Source organism: Quercus lobata, chromosome 8, assembly GCF_001633185.2.
Source record: "Quercus lobata isolate SW786 chromosome 8, ValleyOak3.0 Primary Assembly, whole genome shotgun sequence".
Lineage (NCBI taxonomy): Eukaryota > Viridiplantae > Streptophyta > Magnoliopsida > Fagales > Fagaceae > Quercus > Quercus lobata.
The window spans coordinates 21164634-21185455 of NC_044911.1; the positions used below are offsets into that span (position 1 = coordinate 21164634).

At 35.1% G+C, this 20822-nt stretch overlaps 1 protein-coding gene across 3 annotated transcripts in view; it reads right to left on the reverse strand.

The window, feature by feature from the left end:
* Positions 1–5223: 5223 nt before the first annotated feature.
* The window catches only part of LOC115957591 (probable leucine-rich repeat receptor-like serine/threonine-protein kinase At3g14840), a 35996-nt gene continuing 20397 nt past the window's right edge, over positions 5224–20822 (reverse strand). For all 3 annotated transcript variants that reach the window (XM_031075876.1, XM_031075877.1, XM_031075878.1), the window contains 8 exons: positions 20348–20724; positions 20056–20251; positions 19288–19422; positions 18814–18932; positions 18437–18647; positions 18091–18328; positions 13137–13287; positions 5224–5860 (listed from right to left, as the gene is read on the reverse strand). In XM_031075876.1, coding sequence (XP_030931736.1) covers positions 5468–5860; positions 13137–13287; positions 18091–18328; positions 18437–18647; positions 18814–18932; positions 19288–19422; positions 20056–20251; positions 20348–20724 — 1820 coding nt within the window. In that variant the 3' untranslated portion in view covers positions 5224–5467. The remainder of the gene's footprint in view (positions 5861–13136; positions 13288–18090; positions 18329–18436; positions 18648–18813; positions 18933–19287; positions 19423–20055; positions 20252–20347; positions 20725–20822) is intronic.

The following is a 20822-nucleotide window of genomic DNA, read 5'->3' on the forward strand; positions in this document are numbered from 1 at the left end:
CTGACGTGGCTAATAATTTAAAATAAAAATACCACGTCAACATCCATGTCAGCATTTAAATTAACAAAAAAAATGCCAGGTCTGAACAAATTAAAAATAAACATTAATCTAATTAAAATATTAAAAAAACAATTAAAAACAAATATCTGAATTGTTAAAAGTTAGTATGAAATTATTAAAATGTCAAAGCTAATAAAATAAAATTATTAAATTAAAAAAGTTATTTTCATTCTTCTCACTCTCTTCTCTCTCTCTCTATGTCGATTCACATTCTCCCTCTCTTTGATCTTTCTCCCCCAGCCAATTCTTTTTTTTTTTTTTTTTTGGATAAACTCTCCCAGCCGATTGAATGCTTTGAAATGGGGGTTTTGTGGATTAAGTTCTGAAGCTTGACCATGGAGTTTTATGGATTAGTGGAGGCGAAGGATCGGTTTGGGGTGGTGGGTAGGTTTGGATTTGTGGGTTATGGATTTGTGGGTGTGTTGTGTTGCTGTGAAACCCCAGACTGGTGGTGGTGGTGGTTGTGAAGGATCGGTGGTTGTGCTAGCTATGTTGTTGTGATGGTCCCCATGGCAAAGCCTCAGGTGCAAAGCTCGGATCGGTCCTCATGGTGAAGCCCAGATTATTTCTAACAACGAAACCTCAGGTAGTGGGTGTTGTGAAGCCTTAGGTAGTGGGTTTGTGGGTGTTGTGAAGCCTAGGTCAGTCCCCACAGCGAAGCCACATCTCTACCTCTCCTCCATTTTGCTATATTGAGAATTTTGATGGGTATTTAGGAAAGAGATGGTTTTGGATAATAATTTTGGTTGAATATATAATTGACTTTTGTGGAAGAATTTGGGTACAAATTTTGGAATATTATGGGTTTCTATTCTTTTGTTCTTGTGTTTGAATATTTTGGATTGTTGTTCTTATGTGTTCATGACCAAGATGAATACAGATCTTAATTGATTTTATTTTTTATCTTTTTTATTTGATTAAAACTAATAAAATTATTATTTTTTAATTTAGAAACTTATGTGGAGTTGAGGTGGCATTTTTAAAGATTAAATAAAATTTTTTATTAGTAAATTATTAGTCTAACATGCCACTTATGCATTCTGTTAGCCACGTAGGATTTTTCTGTTAGTTGGGTGACGGTAAGGACTTAAATGTCACGCGTTAATTGGTTTAGGGACTAAAAGTGGTAAAATGAAAATGTAGGGACCAAAATGAAAAAAAGCCAAAATGTAAGGACTAAAAGTGCATTTATGCCATAAATTTATATATCGCAACATTGATGCACATATTTATTTGTTTTTATTGTTGCTCTTACTTTTTCTACAATGCCATGTAGGAAATTATTGTGTACTCTTGGAATACCATAAATGTGTATTTTCTCTTTTCTCATAAATAGTGGGTCTCACTAATTAAATTCATGGTGAGACCCACCATTCATGTAAAAGGGGGGGGAGTACGCATTTATGGTACTCGAGAGTACCTAATAATTTTCCATATGCCAGTTGGGTGACGGTAAGGACTTAAATGTCACGCGTTAATTGGTTTAGGGACTAAAAGTGGTAAAATGAAAATGTAGGGATCAAAATGAAAAAAAGCCAAAATGTAAGGACTAAAAGTGCATTTATGCCATAAATTTATATATCGCAACATTGATGCACATATTTATTTGTTTTTATTGTTGCTTTTACTTCTTCTACAATGCCATGTGGGAAATTATTGTGTACTCTTGGAATACCATAAATGCGTATTTTCTCTTTTCTCATAAATAGTGGGTCTCACTAATTAAATTCATGGTGAGACCCACCATTCATGTAAAAGGGGGGGAGTACGCATTTATGGTACTCGAGAGTACCTAATAATTTTCCATATGCCATGTATTTTTTAAGGCTTTTTTTTAAAATTTTTTTTTTTTTTAAACCTACCTAATGAAAGCTGTAATAGGCACATATAACAAACAATGATAATGAAAACTGAGATACATATAACGTACATTGATACTCTTAAATTATTATACAAAAAATATAAATATAATCTCTTTAAAAAATCAAGGCTTTTATAGAACATTTAAAAAGATCAAGTGTATTATCATTATGGTTTTAAAACTCAGATAGTTTAAAGAACTAGAAAAGAAAGGTTCAAAGTTTTTGAGGTTACACTGGAGTTCAACTGAGGTCTAACTATGCTATATTATTTATTTTTTTAGTAAATTTAATTCATAAAAATTGTCCTTATATATAATAATTTTCCATAACTTACCATCAAAAGATTTGTCGCCCAATGGTTTCTACTCCAGACACCCAAAATATAGAAGTGGGTTGAATTGTGCATTAAAAATTGGTCTTGGGGAAGGTTCAAGGTTAATTTGGTCGAACGCTTGGCCAAGTTCGGGTTCCACAACTTTGATTATCATTCTTCTAATATTTCCAAATTTATTTATGTTTAGTTTTTATTTTTAAATAATTAAAATGACTTGTTTGAATATATTACAATTAGTCTTTTAACTTCATCTATTAACAATTATATATTAATTATTTTTATTTATAATTTTACTCGTATAATATATATACTTATTGATCATGAAGTAGTTTAAACATATCAATGATCATTTAGTCTCAACTCTAACACTAGACGCACAAAAATAATAATAAATTGATATTAGCTAAGCACAAAAAAAAAAATTATAACTTACACTTACACTATATTTTCTATATTAATCAAATTTTGTGTTTAATTATATAAGTACTTCTTACTTATGTTAATTAACATTTTTCTTAAATTAATTTTTTATTCAACCTTTTATTTTAATCTTTTCTCATAAGACTAAAATTTTGGCTCTGCGACGAATATATATCTTATTTATAGAGTTTTTTGCACAATTTTTATTACAATTCCTAAAAAAACTGTCTTCACTCTTTTGCTACTTTCACCACTATCCCTCTCAATTCTCTTTCATCACTTTCTCATTAATGTTGAAACCACCTCATAGTGATGAAAAAATTTATTCAACTTGTATTGCCGTGGGTTTTTCTTATCTTGAAGACGAGATAGAGGCGAGACATCGAACATCCCTAGTTGAACCTTGCACTCCTCGTTATAAAAACTTTGAAATGCTTATCCTATACCACTTTATTGAGCCTGCATCATTACTCAAATGTTGATGGAGGAATACAAATCTTGTATCCCACTTTTTTGTATTCTACTAATTATAATTTGTCATGTATTTATTTGAATTTGCTTATAAAATAAACATGGTTTTAAAATTTGAATGGACCAAACGGTTCAATTGGGAACTGAACCCTAATTCAGTTTGGTTAAAACCGAGAACCAGACCCAATTTCGATTCTTTGATTATTTGGGTTTTAAAACCATGAAAAGTAACTAAAGTTTAGAATGGAGAAAAAAAAAATAGAATAAAGTTTTACAGCAATTGAGTTGGTATTAAAATTTTTTAAGGACATTAAATTTCTCTAGAGTTTACTGACTTGCGGGAATTTTTTATAAATTATAAACCTTGCTCTTGCTACATTGTTGCACATTTTCTTAATTTGACTTGGAGCAAAATTTAAACCTTTCCTAGCAAAGCCTCTACACCTTTGTTACAAGAGGAGCGGACCTTGAAACCAGAGTAATGGAGCTTGAAACCTTAAGTTGTGAAATGTTCGATTGACAATTTTAAAACCCGTGGGAGGTTGGATGGATAATTGCATATTCCAAATCCAACTCTCGAATTAGGTATCAACTCTCGAATTAGGCAAGAGAATCTCTTATTTTGATATTTCTAGTGCAAGACGTTATTTAGTTTGAGTATTACAATTCCGGTATCAATTGTCGAGACTCATTTTTGTTGTTAACAAAACCCATATTGACCCAATAAGTGCTTGATGTAGGACTCAAAACATGCTCACAAAACACACATTCAATTAATATCCAATCAACTTAGGGCATCACACATGGTCTAACAAAAAATGGGGAAGGCAGAACATTAAGGAAATAAATATAGGGCTGTAGCTAATGTGAAACCTTGTTTAGTAAAGCTCTTGTCAAACACCTCTGTTAGAGCATCCACAATAATAATGTTAAAAAGCTAAAAAGTTATTTTTAGCACTAACATATATAAAAAGGGTGCTGCAATAGTGATGATATAGGTAAATTTTTTTTATCTATATTGCTATAGTGCACAGCTATATAGGGCTGCTGGGCATAACTGAAAGCTAAAAAAAAATTATTATTTTATTCTACCTCCGTTTATTTTATATATATATATATATATATATATATTTTTTTATCTCACCTCTGTCTCGACTCTCTCAACCCTCAACTCTCACCTCTCTGTCTCATCGCCGCCGGCCCACCTGAAGCTCAACGTCACCGGCCCACGCCCTTGACCCACTCCGTCGACCCACGCCGCAGACCCATCTCGAAGTCTCTGCTCTGACCTTGTCGTCACAGACCAACGACTAGAGCTCCTCCTCCTTGCAGCTGGTAAGTCTCTCAAACTCTCACTCTCTCTACCTCACCTCTCGCTTGCCTCGATTCTGAATCGGAATCATTGTGAGTCTTTGATATAAATAAAAGAAACATTAGAAACAAACATTAGGATATAAGTCATATAACATTAGATAATAAAAACATTAGAAAGTGATATGTTGTTGTAGAATGTGATATATTGCTGAGAATGGGTCTGTGACTGCTTTTTTTTTTTTGGTTGGCTGGTTGGGTCTGAGGTATATTGTTGCAGTATTATATAATTTATATATTTATTGTTCATGAAATTTGTTATTGAATGATATACAATAATATTTGTAGTGATTGTGGTTGTGTTTTGTATTTTGTTGGCTGCTTGGTTACTTTTTTTTGTTTTTGTTTTTTTTTCCTTGCTGTGGACTAGTGGTGGTGGGTGTGGGTGTGGGTGTGGGTGTGGCTGATGGTGGAGGTGGTTGTGGTTGGTTGTTGAAGTTTGTGGCGGATGTTTTTATTATTATTCTAATGAGTTATTTGTATTATTTTAATCAAATAGCTAAAAATATAAATTCATTGATGTTCGTGTAAAGAGATAAAATAGATAAAGTCACTTTTGTAGGTATCAAATAGCTAAATTTTTAGCTCCACTCTTGTATGCTCTTATAGCCTCTAAACCATGTGGGATAAGGTTAAAATCGGCAAAACTTGTTCTCTTTTTATCAAAACAATAACTTTTTTCAAATTCTTAAATACAAAATCATGTAAAAAAAAGGCAAAAGCCTTTGAACATGCACTTTTCTCGTGTAAGGAGGCTAGTTTTTATTATCATCCTCATCTTGCAAGAGAATTCCACCATCTATCAATATTGTGTCTCGCTCTCCTCTCTGAGTTTTGAAAAAATAACCAAAAATATAAAGTTCTATGATTTCAACTTCATGTTTCTTAAAATAGTTGGGCATCAAATCATTTGTAACATTAAGAAATGATGAGAAACCTCTAAGATTCTCTAAAATCTATTTTCCAAGAGACCAGAATCTGGATTGATTGGGTAGAGATCAGCAGTAGATGAAGAAGTAGCAGTCCACGGGCCGTCCATTGACATTGTTTGCCTCGTGCTCTCACTCATATTGATTTCCTCATTGATTTGATAATACTTTTGCAGTTCCTTCGCTTTCATTTCATCATGTAATAAACTCATATCTGAAACCAAATCCGGAACAATAATGTTGCCTTCGAGCATGCTCACAACTGAAGACATAGTGGGTCTAGCCGCTGAAGAAACATTAGTGCATAGGAGAGCCACATGGATCACGACCATCACCTTTTCTTTGTTATAGTCTGAGCCCAACCTTGGATCAACTAGCTTAATTAAATTCCCTTCCACTCTCAAAAGGTGTGCCTAGAAACAGAAACATAAAAATGAAGAATTATAACGGGGGATGAAGATTAAATCCTAGATATTTATGTTGGAAACACAAAGAGATATCAATTGAGTTATAAGGCTCTTGGTAGAGACACATCTAAACTTGCTACTAGTCAATAATCTACGCTCATATTGGGAATAAACACATATTAACATATGCTTAGCCAGTATATAAATAAGAAAGAAGAATTTAGGAGTAAGGGGTTAATGGGTGTGGTTTGTGGAGAAGTATCCGAATGGGCTGGAAAGCTTTTAGTAAAAATATTCAGTTTGAGGTAGGGGTGGGGGATAGAGTGAAGCTTTGGACAGATCAATGGTGTGGGGATTCTCCACTTAAATTGACCTATCTGGTTGTGTATGGGATTGCCTCCAATAAAGGGGCATCAATGGCCTCTTCTCTTGAACGGTTGGGGATAGAGGGATGGAGAAGCTGGGATGTTCGCTTCATTCGGAGACCAAATGATTGGGAAATGGGTGATGTGGATGCATTTCTTCGTACTTTGGGCTCTAATTTACCTCCAACTGAGAATGGAGACCGTATGCAACGAAAGTTGACGAAGAATGGGAATTTTGATATCCGCTTGTTTTATAATAAGTTAAGAGGACCCATGCCCATTATATTTCCTTGGAAAAGTGTTTGGAAGGCTAAGGCCTCTCGGCGTGTTTCCTTCTTTGTGTGGACTACTGTATGGGATAAAATCCTTACAGGTGACAATTTGAGGGGTAGAGGGATGGACTTCGTTGACTAGTTCATTATGTGTCGTTGTATTAGGGAAACGGTGGATCATTTGTTACTATATTGTGGTAAGGCTTACCGGTTGTGGAGTTTGGTGTTTAGATATTTTGGGATTTCTTGGGTCTTGCCAAGATCAGTTGCGGATACTCTCTTTGGTTGGAGGGATTGGCTTGGGAAGCATTTGTCTAGTATTTGGAATTTAGCTCCGCTATGCTTAATGTGGTGTTTGTGGAGGGAGCGAAATTGGAGGATGTTTGAGGACATGGATAGTTCTGATGATCAATTATTGGCTTCTTTTAATGGCTCCCTTTTTGATTGGTCTAGGGCTTGGGGACTCACCTCTAGTGATTCTCTCTCTATGTTCCTTAACTCCCTTCTTTGTAATTAGTATCTTTTCTTTCTGTTTTTTATCATCTTTTTCTGTACTTCTTATCTCTGCCTTATGATTTTCTACATGAGGTAGTATTTTCGAATATACATCTTTATTACTTATCAAAAAAAAAAAATAAAGAGTTAAATTTCTTAATGTTAATTATAAAACTTTTTATCAATATGGAATTAGCCTTAAATGAAAATGTGACCATCAAAATTTTAGATTGTAAATTGAGCCCTTAGAGTATGGGATCATTTAGATTTTGCCCCCTAATATTTAAAAATTTAGATTTGAACCTTTAATGTTATTTAGTATTTTGACATAAGCCCTTTCATCCATGCTCGCTGATAATGTGTCTGTTAAATACCACTCATGCTTGTCACATGTGCTAATTAGTCCAAAAAAATCATGATATGTCATCTTAATTATTTCACATAAATTAAATAGTCTAACAAAAAAGTTTTAAATTAAAAAAAGAAATACATAAAAACTAAATGAATCAAAAATAAAAGAAAAGAATTCAAATCCTAACGTTTCTAGGCATCTAAATAGAGTGAAATTCAAATAGCTAAAGGCTATTGTGTTTTTTGAATTTGACTGCAAGGCTCTTAGTTTAGGGAGTGCAAAGAGATTTGGGTCGATCATGTAGAGACTTGGGGATTTTGAGATTTGGTGGTTTGATTGGCTAAGTGGTAATTGTGGTTATCATGATCGGTGATGTCACTTCAACTCAGTTAACCCAAATTGAGAGCTAGAAGGGATTTGAACTAAACAATAATTTTAAAAACTAGAATGGAGAAAGAACTAAAAAGGGGACTATCTAGTCCAACAAAGGTTAAACCGATGGTTAAACCAGTAATGTCATAAATAATTTAATAAATAATTATTAAATTAAACAAATAAATTACACATTTATAATAACTAATAATATTAACTAGAAAATATTTTAGATAATTAAAATTGTGAGGCCCAATAATTTGTGGCCCTGACCCATTTTTACATTGGGGCCCTAGGCCCGAGCCGAGGAAGGCTATAGCCGAGGATGGGTAATAAAAGTCCAAACAGTCTTGAGATACAGCCGAGGATGATTCTGTCCTCGGCATATCCGAGGTCCCCCTGGAAGAAATGGCAAAAACGGTATAGGAACAGTTTGGGAAAAAATCTAAAATATATATGTCAATAGAAAAGGAGACGATGGATAGTATAACGACCAAGGACAAAGGGAAAGCTGCCATTACTGCCATTCAATACTCTGCACCTGACAGAGCCATGCTCTTCAGCTTTTACAACCACCCCCAACCACTCTAGGCATGGGCTGACAGGACAGGTCATAAGTCCTGGGAAATTGGGCTTGTACGTGGACGCTGGTGAGAGGATAAATGCCAGTATAAAAGGATAAGAGAGGCAGTGTAGGGAGGGGGGGGGGAACCCATCCTCCCAGCCATGGTGTCCTAGAAACGAGGAGAATAATAAGAGCATAGAGCTCCCCAGATTCCTCGGATGAGATTCGCTGACCGGAGCCAACCCGAACTACCGTCCAGTGACCAGAACCTAGCCTTTCAAACCTACGCTTTATAAGTGATATTGTTTGGGCCCTCTTTACGTACGAGCCCAATATTATCTTGGGGTTGTTACAAATTGTGTCCTTACAATTGGCGCCGTCTATGGGGAAGGCTTGTGTCTTGGCACAGGTGGTGAGTTGAGACAATCCCTCACATAATTTCCAATAGCCGGATGTAGTGTTCTATCGTAAAGTTCCTCTAGGGGCTACGTTTCTTCACTAGGGGCTGCGCTTCGTAGCGTCAGCAGCACGGATGGTTCTAGGGGCTTGGCCGAGAAGTTAATCCCCCTAAACCAAGGTTCCACGCCATAGCCGAGGGGTTAATTCCCCCAACTACTTAAAAAATCAAGTTTTGGATAGAACCAAGGTATTGCATGGTCCTCGGACTCAAACCTATGGGGAAGTTAGCTACTTAAGAAGAATTTTAAGTCGTTCAGTCCTCGGACCAAATACCAAAAAAGGCTAAGGCTATGAAGGTCATTAGGAAGATGGTGAAATGCCTTATTACTCAGCGACCTGCAGGGGCTATTTACTTTGGGTTATATATCCTCGGATGATTACTTCCTATACGGCACCGAGCATTCAGCCATCATCTCGTTCAAGTTTGGGGTGTACAACCCATTTTCAGGTCGGTCTTATTATACACGATAGCTCCAATAAGTTCATAATAACATTTTTTTTCTTGATAAGGGGTTTCGGCTCTAAGTATTGTTTTCTTAGGTCGGCGTTATTATGCCAGACAGCTCTAATATGCTCATCATAATATCTTTTTCTTTTTTCTTAATAAGGGTTTCTGCTCTAAGTATCATTTGTTCAAATCAGCATTATTATGCCGGATAATTTCAATAAGCGCAGATGGCGAAACGCCTTATTACTCAGCGACCTGCAGGGGCTGTTCACTTTGGGTTATATATCCTCGGATGATTACTTCCTACACGGCACCGAGCATTCAGCCATCATCTCGTTCAAGTTTGGGGTGTACAACCCATCTTCAGGTCGGTCTTATTGTACACGATAGCTCCAATAAGTTCATAATAACATCTTTTTTCTTGATAAGGGGTTTCGGCCCTAAATATTGTTTTCTTAGGTCGGCGTTATTATGCCAGACAGCTCAAATAAGCTCATCATAATATCTTTTTCTTTTTTTTTAATAAGGGTTTCTGCCCTAAGTATCATTTGTTCAAATCAGCACTATTATGCCGGATAATTTCAATAAGCGCAGAGCAAGGTCTTTTTATTAACGGGGATTTCGGCCCTAAGCATCGTTCGAAATGTAAAAACAAAAAAAGAAGTCATATGGTAGTACGTCTATTCACGGCATAACCATTTCAGAAAGAAAAGATAGAATATACGAAATAAAACAATGATTACTTTTATTAATATAAAAAGGTATTACAGCGTACAACGAAGGGTTTAAACAAGCCTATATAGAAAACGAATTACAAAAACAATAAAGAAAAAACAAAACAAACAAACAGCCAGAAGTCTTTTTAAGCTCTGCTCCGAAGTCTTTCCAAATTCTGCCCCAACGGCACCCATATTGAGAGGAGGACCTCCCTTGGTGGAAGAGGAGAAGAAGAGGAAAAAGGAAAAGCACCAGGATGGATCTGGTGATGGGAAAGAAGAAGAAGGGAGGCAAAAGGAGGCACTAGTGAAAGAAGAGAGGAAGAAGCAGGGATACTTTGTCCCTGCGTCAGTCCTGACTTCTAACACGCTGGTGCCATGTTAGCTATGCTCATAAGAGAGCGGCTGGTACTGATAATGGGTGACCCCAACTCAATCGCACCAAAAGTTTGACGCGACGAGCCCCTGCTTCGGATTTTCGCTGAAGGGAGGATGAGAGGTATCTTGAGTCTTTGCCATCCCTGTCCTGACCAAGCCATCTTAAGCTTCGAAGGGACAGAACGCTTCTGAGAAGGATGTGATCTTTTCATCCCTCCTTCTACTTCAAATGTGTCACATTATAAGCTGTGGCTATGCTGATAAGGAAGACTTAGAGCACAGCTTGAGGGTTGAGGCTTTAGGAAGGTTAAAGAGTCTTTACGCGAAGAGAATACCCTCTCGTTTGGCTTCTTATATGGAAGGTGAATTCATTGGCATTTAATCTGTATATATCTCCAAGAAGATTTGCAAGTAAGGTAGCGTATGTTCAACTCCCCAATGTCATCTGTAATTGTCAGATTTGATTGGCCTCGTAAAGGAAATTTATTAAAGACGCGCCTCGTACACTGAAACGACGGGAGTGCATCGTGTGTAAATCTAGAAGAATTTCTCGTAACCCAACGCATTTCCTAAGCAGATGAAGAGACGCCAACATTAATGAAGGGCAGAGCTAAACGAACCATAATGAAGGCTTGGCATCATCAAAACCCTCCTCTCCGACCAAGAAGTCGGACAGCAGGATTTTGAAGGACTATTGTGGGGCCCAATAATTTGTGACCCTGGCCCATTTTTACATTGGGGCCCAAGGCCCGAGCCAAGGAAGGCTATAGTCGAGGATGGGTAATAAAAGTCCAAACAATCTTGAGACACAGCCGAGGATGATTCTGTCCTCGGCATATCCGAGGTCCTCCTGGAAGAAAGGGCAAAAACGGTATAAGAACAGTTTGGGAAAAAATCTAAAATATCTATGTCAATAGAAAAGGAGACGATGGATAGTATAACGACCAAGGATAAACGGAAAGCTGTCATTATTACCATTCAATACTCTGCACTTGACAGAGCCACGCTCTTCAGCTTTTACAACCACCCCCAACCACTCTAGGCATGGGCTGACAGGACAGGTCATAAGTCCTGGGAAATTGGGCTTGTACGTGGACGCTGGTGAGAGGATAAATGCCAGTATAAAAGGATAAGAGAGGCAGTGTGGGGAGGGGGGGGGGGGAAAAAAACCCATCCTCCCAGCCATGGTGTCCTAGAAACGAGGAGAATAATAAGAGCATAGAGCTCCCCAGATTCCTCGGACGAGATTCGTTGACCGGAGCCAACTCGAACTACCGTCCAGTGACTAGAACCTAGCCTTTCAAACCTACGCTCTATAAGTGATATTGTTTGGGCCCTCTTTACGTACGCGCCCAATATTATCTTGGGGTCGTTACAAATTGTGTCCTTACAAAAATAATTTGTGAGTGACTTTTTCCATCTTATTATACTAAAAAAATGGAAGCAATAATATGTTCTACATGTTTTAACAAAGAAAATCTAAAAATAAAAAAGACCTTTTAGGAGTATTTGAACCAAAAGAAAATACAAAACAATAAAATTATTGGCACAATTATGGGATAATAATATATCAGATGGGAGAAGAACCAAATAGTTTGCATTTTCTTTTTCTTTTTTTTTATTATATTTTAGGGGTAAATTCTAATAACCTATTCTCAGGTTTAGGCTAATGCCAAATAGGTCAAAACATTTCAAAACTGACCAATTTGGTCCCTAATCCAATTTGGTCCGTAAGAGAGAAGAGAAAAAATTACTAACAAGCCTAACGGTGTTTCGGGACTAAGTTAAGTTAAGAGACCAAATTAATCAGTTTTGAAATGTTTTGGTCCTAGTTAATATTAACCCAAATATTACAATAAGTTAATGGAATTAACCATCATCATCATTATTATTATTGTTGTTGTTGTTGTTGTTGTTATTATAACTTGTATTGTGTGTTGTAACTTGTAACTTGTAAGTTGAAAGAGAGCAGTACAAATGATGAAAAAAATAATAATAAAAGAGCCACACAATAATAATATTTTATAGAGCCATCTAAAGTTTGAAGTCTAGAATCTAACAAATAAGTTGCAAAGAATAATACTAGCAAGTGTACCATTCGCATCACAAACTTCAAATCCAAGTTTTGAGATTCCTTTCTAGCGAAATTGTTTACAGTTATTGTTCGTTTAGATCCAAGATCTAGCTTCTCCTAGTCTTTGTGTTCTCCTTAACCACTTCAACCATTCAAATCGTTGACCAAATATCTAATTAGATCTGAAAAATCTCTCTTCACTCAAAACCAGTTCAATCATCCCGGTTGCCAATTCAGGACAATTAAATCACCGGTTCTCTGGTTTTGAGTGGACTTTTTATGCATTACCAGTTTTTGTGAATATCTTGACTGGTATTAGCACCGGTTCACTATTGAATTGGTTGAACCAACTGGTCTGGTCTTTTTTTAAAACCATGCTATAAGTGTCTTGGTTAAAAGCACTTAAGAACTGCTTGTAGAGCTACAAGGCCCTTAGCAAGAAAAAAAAAAAAATTAAATTGGGTATGGACTTTTTTCTTGACCTAGACAAAATGACATAGTTTTGGTGCATTAAAATTTTGTCCTTTTGAGCTTGAGTAACATTTAACCGCCATCTCAAAAATGAATATAGGCAGATGGGCTTGAATTAAACCAATATCTAATAGTAGGGATTCAAATCCAAAATTTTAAACATATTTGGCATAAATCAAAATGACCTTAACTTGCGTGTATATATATAAAATACCCCCTAACTTGTGTTTTCCCAAAAACATAAAGAGCCCAAATAAAAATTAAACAAGAACAATAAAAAGCAATAAAATGAAAAGAGTAGAAGATCAAACTTACCCAATCAAGAAGATTAAAAGGTTCCTCCTTTGGTCGGTGACTAGTGTTGCTCCTCCCACTAACAATTTCCAAGGTAACAACCCCAAAACTATAAACATCTGCTTTGTCAGTCAAATAACCCCGCATTGCATACTCAGGTGCCATATATCCACTGCAATAACACAAAATTATGCACAACTTTTCCACCAAGCATATTTCAATGTTTTACCCTTTTTTTAATAGGTAGATGAATGCTTATTATAGCAATATTCAACAAAGTTGAATTGAAGGATACTCAAAACATTTTCCTTGCATTAAGCTCAATATTAAAATTTTCCTATAAACATTTGTTTTTTTTCCCCCTTTTGTTTCCTCACCCATTTCCTTCAAACCAAACTGAGTGTAAAAATTCCCTTGATTTTTCTCTCGTTTTCTTCCCTAATTAATAAATAGTTTCCTTGAATGTCTTCTATTCTAGATTTGTTTCCTTAATACTTTCCTTCAAAAAGTCAAAATTCTTGTGAGTTTGATGTCATTTAATGAAGCATTTGCGAATTCATCAATGAAGTTCCTAAATGAAAACCTATGTAAAAGTAAGATGAAAATGGTCTCAACAGGATGAAGATCAAGAAGAAATGCTGTTAAAAGCCAACAAAACCTTCATGGACCAAACTCATGGTGCCATATGCCATAGTCCAGCCACCTCTAGAGTTGCAACCTTTACAAATATTAAATTAAAATTTCCTAGATAAAGATTATAATGAGATGCTGACACTTGACATCGATAGCAGCATCCTGTTGGTTTTGTCGATGTAGTAGCAAACTAGCAATGGAACAAATTCTTATATAAGTCTCGAGATTATGTGAAAAGATATGAAGGATTTTCTTTCAGATTGTTTTTGGCTATAATGATACAAGACAATGTGGGATTTCTTAGATTGGCTTGAGTGTTTACTTGTTGACCACAACATACAACATAAATTCAACCTTATCTTATCCATATTCATGTACATGGCATTGTCGGTATCATTTTGGTATAAAGATAAGTTAAGCTGATAAGTAACCCAAAATTGTGACCTATATGACCTTTAGAAGTTTAATTGTTACTACTCTAGCACGCTAAGAAAACAATCTAAAGGGAAATTTTTCATATATATGAGGCAATCTAAAGGGAATTTGTAAGAAAACAACTAGAACAAAATTAAATAGCATGAGGTGGAATGAAAGACAACTTGCATTCATGATGTAGGATTTTTTGGAATTCAACACTAAATTGGATTTCTTGATGAGATTTTGAAAGGTTCTTCAATTAGGATTGATGTTGATGGATGTTTGGCATTAAAACTGTGAATAAAACAAGATTTAAAGAAAGGTAAACCCTAAGCCAATCACACCTAAGTAGGGGAAAGGTAGTCACACTCTCAAAGCTTAAAATAAGTTGTAGGAAATATGTTAGAATCAATTTCATTATGAATATTATTGACTACAATAAAACCTTAATATAAGCTATTGTTAAAACCTTTTCTAGAAGGAATAGGACTCCTAAATAACCTAATTCTATAAAGACTAGGATTATTAATAACAAAGAATACTTAAGAACTTCTAAACCTAATAGGAAAAGGACTCGAAACACAAAATAAGACTCATGGGCCTTTCCAACAGCCAATGACAACACGTTCCAGAAAATCTAGAAATTACCAAGTTGCCTTTATCCAACCATACTTTTAATTAAAACTGAACCAACAACTTTCTAACCAAAAAACTTCAAAGACTCAGTAATAATTAAAGTAACCAATGAAATGTGGCAAGAAGGCCCTGCATCAAAACTAGAACAACTCTTATTGACTGTCTGCATCAATGGACCATTTTTTATGCACGAAAATGAATACTTGCTTTTTCTAGGGAGAGAGTGGCAAGTTGAGAAAGATACCGTGTGTTTGGGTGCGCCAATCATAGCCATCATTTGGGTTCAATATTTACAAATTCTGGTGTGAGAATTTAAAATTTCCAATTGGATTTTAAGTTAGGATTTGAGGATGACAAATCTCAGCTCTAAATCCTCACAAAACCGATGGATTTTTCCAATTCCATAATTACTACCGATGCACAATTTCTTCTCTTTGTGTGCTAATAACCCCAACTTCAAACCCTACAAAAAACTCAAATGAGGTTAGTTTCAAGTGAACTACCACCACCACCTTCCTTAATTTTATAGGGTAGCTCTCAACGGTGAAACCTTGCTTCCAGCTGACCAGATATTGGCTGGGGAGACCCAGGTCATGAACATCCCACTCACCCTCTTGGCAGACCACATGCTTTCCATCTCCAATATACCAAAAGGATTAAGCTAGTAGGTGGAGAAGTCTAATGAATACATAAATCCATAAGCAAACTTAAACTGAACTAATATGGATCCCTAAACACCTCCTTACAACAAGTCAACATGTTATGAAATTCGAGGCACACCACTATAGTGTCATAAGCTATGACACTTAGAACTCTCTGACTCTCTCTATGTGTCTTCTATTCCAAACGTGACCTCGGTGTTTGATCACAGATTTCCTATGCTTATTACTTTAGGTTTTTGGCAAACACACAGTATGTTGATGGTTGATGACTATAATCAACTATACCAAAATGATTAATATGTCATAATGCAGACATTTATGAGAACATGTTTATAAACTTCAATTGTTGTGTTTGTTGTGTGTAGGACATAGAACAATCAGGGAAAAACTTAGATACAATATCTTAAGTATGGTTCCTTAGGCACCCTCTTAAATTTCAACAACCTGATTACTTAACCAAAACACTAAACAATGTAAACACCATCCGACTTTTGTTTCCCCAAGAGAACCAAAAAACCCATTCCATGAGAAAAACTTAACTCCTTCCCATTAAAATGATTCCCCATAAAATATAAGTTTTTTTAATTGGTTATCGGCTCTATGATGTAAGTTCAATGCCTGCAATGCTTGTTCTGGGTTTGGGCACATGACTTCTTTATGTGTTCTTTTTTTTTATTAGTTTAGCTATGTTGGACTCTTAAAGCAGTAGATGTGGGCACTTTCATTACCTCCTTTCCATGTGGTCAAATTGAACATCTCAAGTGTACCTTTTATATTGGGTGATTGTTCGTGTCTTGGACCAGTTTTTATGAAAGGGAGAGAGAAAGAAGCAAGCAGAGCTTAATTTCTTCACAAACTTAGAAGTCAGCGATTGAGGGTGAAAATTGAGAAGTCAGAGAAATTGGGGTTCTAGGATTTCTTGTGTTTTTGTGTATATGGTGTTAACACATACAGGGGAAACAAAAAAGAAGAAAGAAATGGATGGTGTTAATGCCACATAGTGTTTTCGTTAAGTGGACAGATGGCTGAATATTAGGAGGGTTACTTAAGGAACCATATCTAAAATATTGTATCTATGTTTAACTTGAACAATTATATATCCATTCTCCTGCTACATTTAGAGTTTGTGTGGGTATAATTGATGATAAAAAAAAGGTATGAATTTATGATACAAGACACATATAGAGGTGAAAATTCCATTTTGGTCTCTACATTTGGGGGTTATTGTCAATTTGGTCCCTATAGTTTGGTCGAAGTCAATTTAGTCCCTGATATTTTCAACATGTCAATTTATTCCCTATAGTCAAATCATCACTTTTCTTGCATTTTCTTGAACTTTCTTGGCAACCAAATACAAAAACACAAATCAAATTTACCAATCTCCAACTCTAGTAGACACACATATCAACTCAACAACTAAAAAAAACCCAAATTTGGACCCATAATGACTATAAATTGAAAATAATATGAATTAAATTGACTACAAGTTGAAAATAACAGGGACTAAATTGACTGCTACCAAAATATATATGGACCAAATTAATAGTAAGTAAAAAATGTAGGAACCAAAATGGTATTTTCACCCATATAATTTGATCATTTTGTATCTCATTTTGATTATTACAATGAACATGATACATGACAACAGTAGTCTACGCTTTAACCACATAAATGGTGCACCTATTATATAATCAGATTTACAAAAGTGATTATTATATGGTCATGGTAGCATAAATGAGACCGCGTCAATAAACGTAAAATCAACATATCCATGCTTTAGCTACATGTACAGTTTATGTGGGTTTAGTTGATATTGAAGAAGGTATGAATTTATTATACAAGAGACACAGAATATTATCATTGTGTATCTCATTCTTATTAAAGAATAGGTATGTCTTTAGAATCAGTTTCCAATAATTTCATAAAGATGAAAAGAATGAAGAGAATGCGAATGCATTGTGGATGAAGTAGAGAAGGGCATAAGGAGCATTGTGTAGTAGAATAGTTAAAGGAAAATTTTTTGTAAGAGTAGATATGCTCAATGGTATTGAATGGTGAATTTTTTTTTTTAGGTACAAATTTTGAGTTTTGAGAAGCAACATGCTCGTAAAATTAGCATAACTAAAATGAGGGTGTTAATATAAATAAGTGCAAATATAAGGAAAGATAGGATTTTTCCTATTAATGAAAAGATGAGGAAGAATAGCTTAAAAAATTTTGATCATGTAGAAAGGAAAGTGATTAATGCACCAATGACAAAGAGAGAATTGATTCAAGTTAAGAGAATGGAAAAAGATAGAGGAAGACCTAAAATAAAATTAGTAGAATTAGTAAAAATAGACATGTCAATTAAGGAGGTAACAATGAATATGAAAGTAAAAAAGAATGCATCTAGCCAACTCTAACTACTCTATTGAGGATCTATACCCAACCCTAATATTTTGAGATTAAAAATTGGTTGTTTTTGTTGTTGTTGTTGTTGTCCTCCTAATGTCACATAACCATTATCCTTATGATATTTTCTTACAAGAAAAAACACCTATATTTCCCTTATATAAATAAAATTTTATTATCAGCACTTTTTTATAATATTCATAAAAGAGAAATTAATGAAGGCAGTAACTCACTAAGTTCCAGCGATGCGGGTGCTTATGTGTGTATTATCTTCTTCATCAAGCTTGGCCAAACCGAAGTCAGATATCTTAGGATTAAGATATTTATCAAGCAGAACATTAGTAGCCTTGATGTCTCTATGAACAATCTTCAATCTTGACTCTTCATGAAGATAAGCCAAACCTCTTGCTATCCCAACACAGATCTTATGTCTTGTTGTCCAATCCAACTTCAACTGGCATTCTTCTAAGCCTTTAATTTGTCAAATTTAATAGAAAATCAATTATTCATATATACATTATCTTACTTACAGCATGTTACAAATACCAAAAACATCAAGTGTATGAAGTAAATTTTTACCAAACAAAGCTCGGGCAAGGCTATTGTTTTCCATGTACTCATATACTAGTAATAGTTGATTTCCTTCAATACAACATCCATAGAGCTTAACAAGATGAGGGTGTTGAAGAGCAGAAATCATGCCTATCTCATTTACGAACTCGCGATTTCCTTGTTTTGATTTGGAAGAAAGCTGCTTTACTGCAATTGTTGTACCATCTGACAAGAGGCCCTGTGCGAATATAATTTTCAACATCTTAACATAAGAAAGAAGAAACTGCAACAAGGATAGGGATTTTATTTTTTTTATTATTTATTTTTATTTTTTTGCGTGGAGTCAAAACTCAATAATGAAAGTTCAAATAGAATTTATCAATGTTAAATTTAGTGTTAAATACCTTATAAACAGAACCAAAACCACCTTGTCCAACTTTATTGGAAGCATCAAAGTTGTTAGTTGCAGCTCTGATTTGCCTCAAGGTAAACAAACCAGTTTGCAAGTCTAAACCCTTTAGATCTGTAGAAGAATCAAATTCACATATGAATTATATCTAGGAAAATTGAAAAATTTTACACTTTTTTAAGTTTTTGTCAAAACATTTGAGCAGATGTAATAAATCATAACTTCTAAAACACCCATATGCAGTCAATTCCTACACCAGGCATTCAGGCAAAATGATGTTTTCTAGCAGCATATAATGGTAAATATTTAATATCTTTTATTATGTTTTGAATAGTTAAAGTCATTCTACAAGCATGCGTATCAGGGGCATATATATACACATGCAAAAAGCTCCAATGCAAAATCCAATTCACTGAACATATAAGTTTTCCTTAGGAACAGATCAATATGCATTTACAATACTAAATACCTTGTCCCATTCTGCTCTTCTGTCCTAGACAGCCTTTCCACCAGAGGATACCCAGAGCCAGAAATAGAACAAATGCTCCTACAGCCACTATTCCAACTACTACTCTTACTGATACACCGCTGCCATTTGTAGAGTCTATTGAAAGAAATAGTTCAAAAGATATAATATTAGATGCCTCAGATAGGGGGTAAAATCATTTTCCAGCCAACTATGTAATGCGTAAAGGAACACAAAAAACCATCAAAACCATTACAACCACTTCAACGAAGAAATAATCAAGACTCGCTCTTTTCACAAGTTCTAAATTTAAATGAACACGACTGTTTTTCAAAACACAAGGACAATTATCAGCTTAATTTGTCCTGAATCCAGTAGAGATTTTAAGAAGCAAAATAAAAATAAAATCCACTCCATCTGAATTCTGTGGCATTTGTACCACATACTGATGGAAGGAATGCATTAATCATCACAATAATAGTATAAGACTTTAGACACATTCTAGGGTCCTATATATCAAACTAATAAAATTAGACCCCAAAAAAAAAAAATTCTTGATTGAAAAGCCAAAACCCAAAAGACTTTAGTCACATAGTTAAATAAATGAGTAGATTGTAGATCCTAGGGCATTACCCTAAAAGAATTTCTTGACAATGTTGAATTTATAGAATGAAGATAAACATGGATTTGCAAGTTAATACATGGTCTATTTCTAAGCGTCCGAAATTGATTACAAGAAGCAAATGCAAGGTCTAAAGACTCTAAACCCACCAGGATGAACAGAAATTGCCGAAATAAGAGGACCATAGACTCCTCCTCCAGGGATGCCAGTTGTACCCTTCCCAGCCCAATAAAAACGGATCTCTAAGGTGTTATTATTCACAACTGCAAGATAAGGTTTTATGATTTCCATGCCAACTCCACCAGCTTCATCTGCAATATTGAAATCCTTCTCCACTAGCTCTCCCTTCAATATTCTAAACATGTTAGTGACCAGCTAGTAACAAGCTATAAACATAAGAACTTTGGTTGATGAAGGTCAGAGCATAATGTCATTAAATACCTGAATATAAATATCAAATACACGCCTTCCCAAGCTGCTATATGTATTATCATTGGTGAACTTTATCTCCGCAAAATGGAGGTTTATTTTGTAAGTTCCAGCTCCCAAACAAAAAGCATAATAAGTAAGAGACAGAGGAGAAAGGCGTGCAGTCATGTATAGTTCAGGATTAGCCATAGTGAGTTTGGAGGAATTTCCCAAAATATAAATGTCCTTTGGTTTGTTATCATCAATGAAGTGACCAGTGCTGCTAAATGCCCAATTTCCTCTGTTAAAGAATTTTGCAGGTCCACCTGGCTCTGTATCATCATCATACATAGTATTTCCATCTATAGTTACTTCTGGTCCGCCACAATTTATCTGGAGGTAGTAGACAACTGGGGAAACAGGAAAAATGAATTACTAACAGCTGAACATTTTAAACATATTTAAATTAATATTAATGCAAATTAGTAACAGGGAAAAAATATTTTTT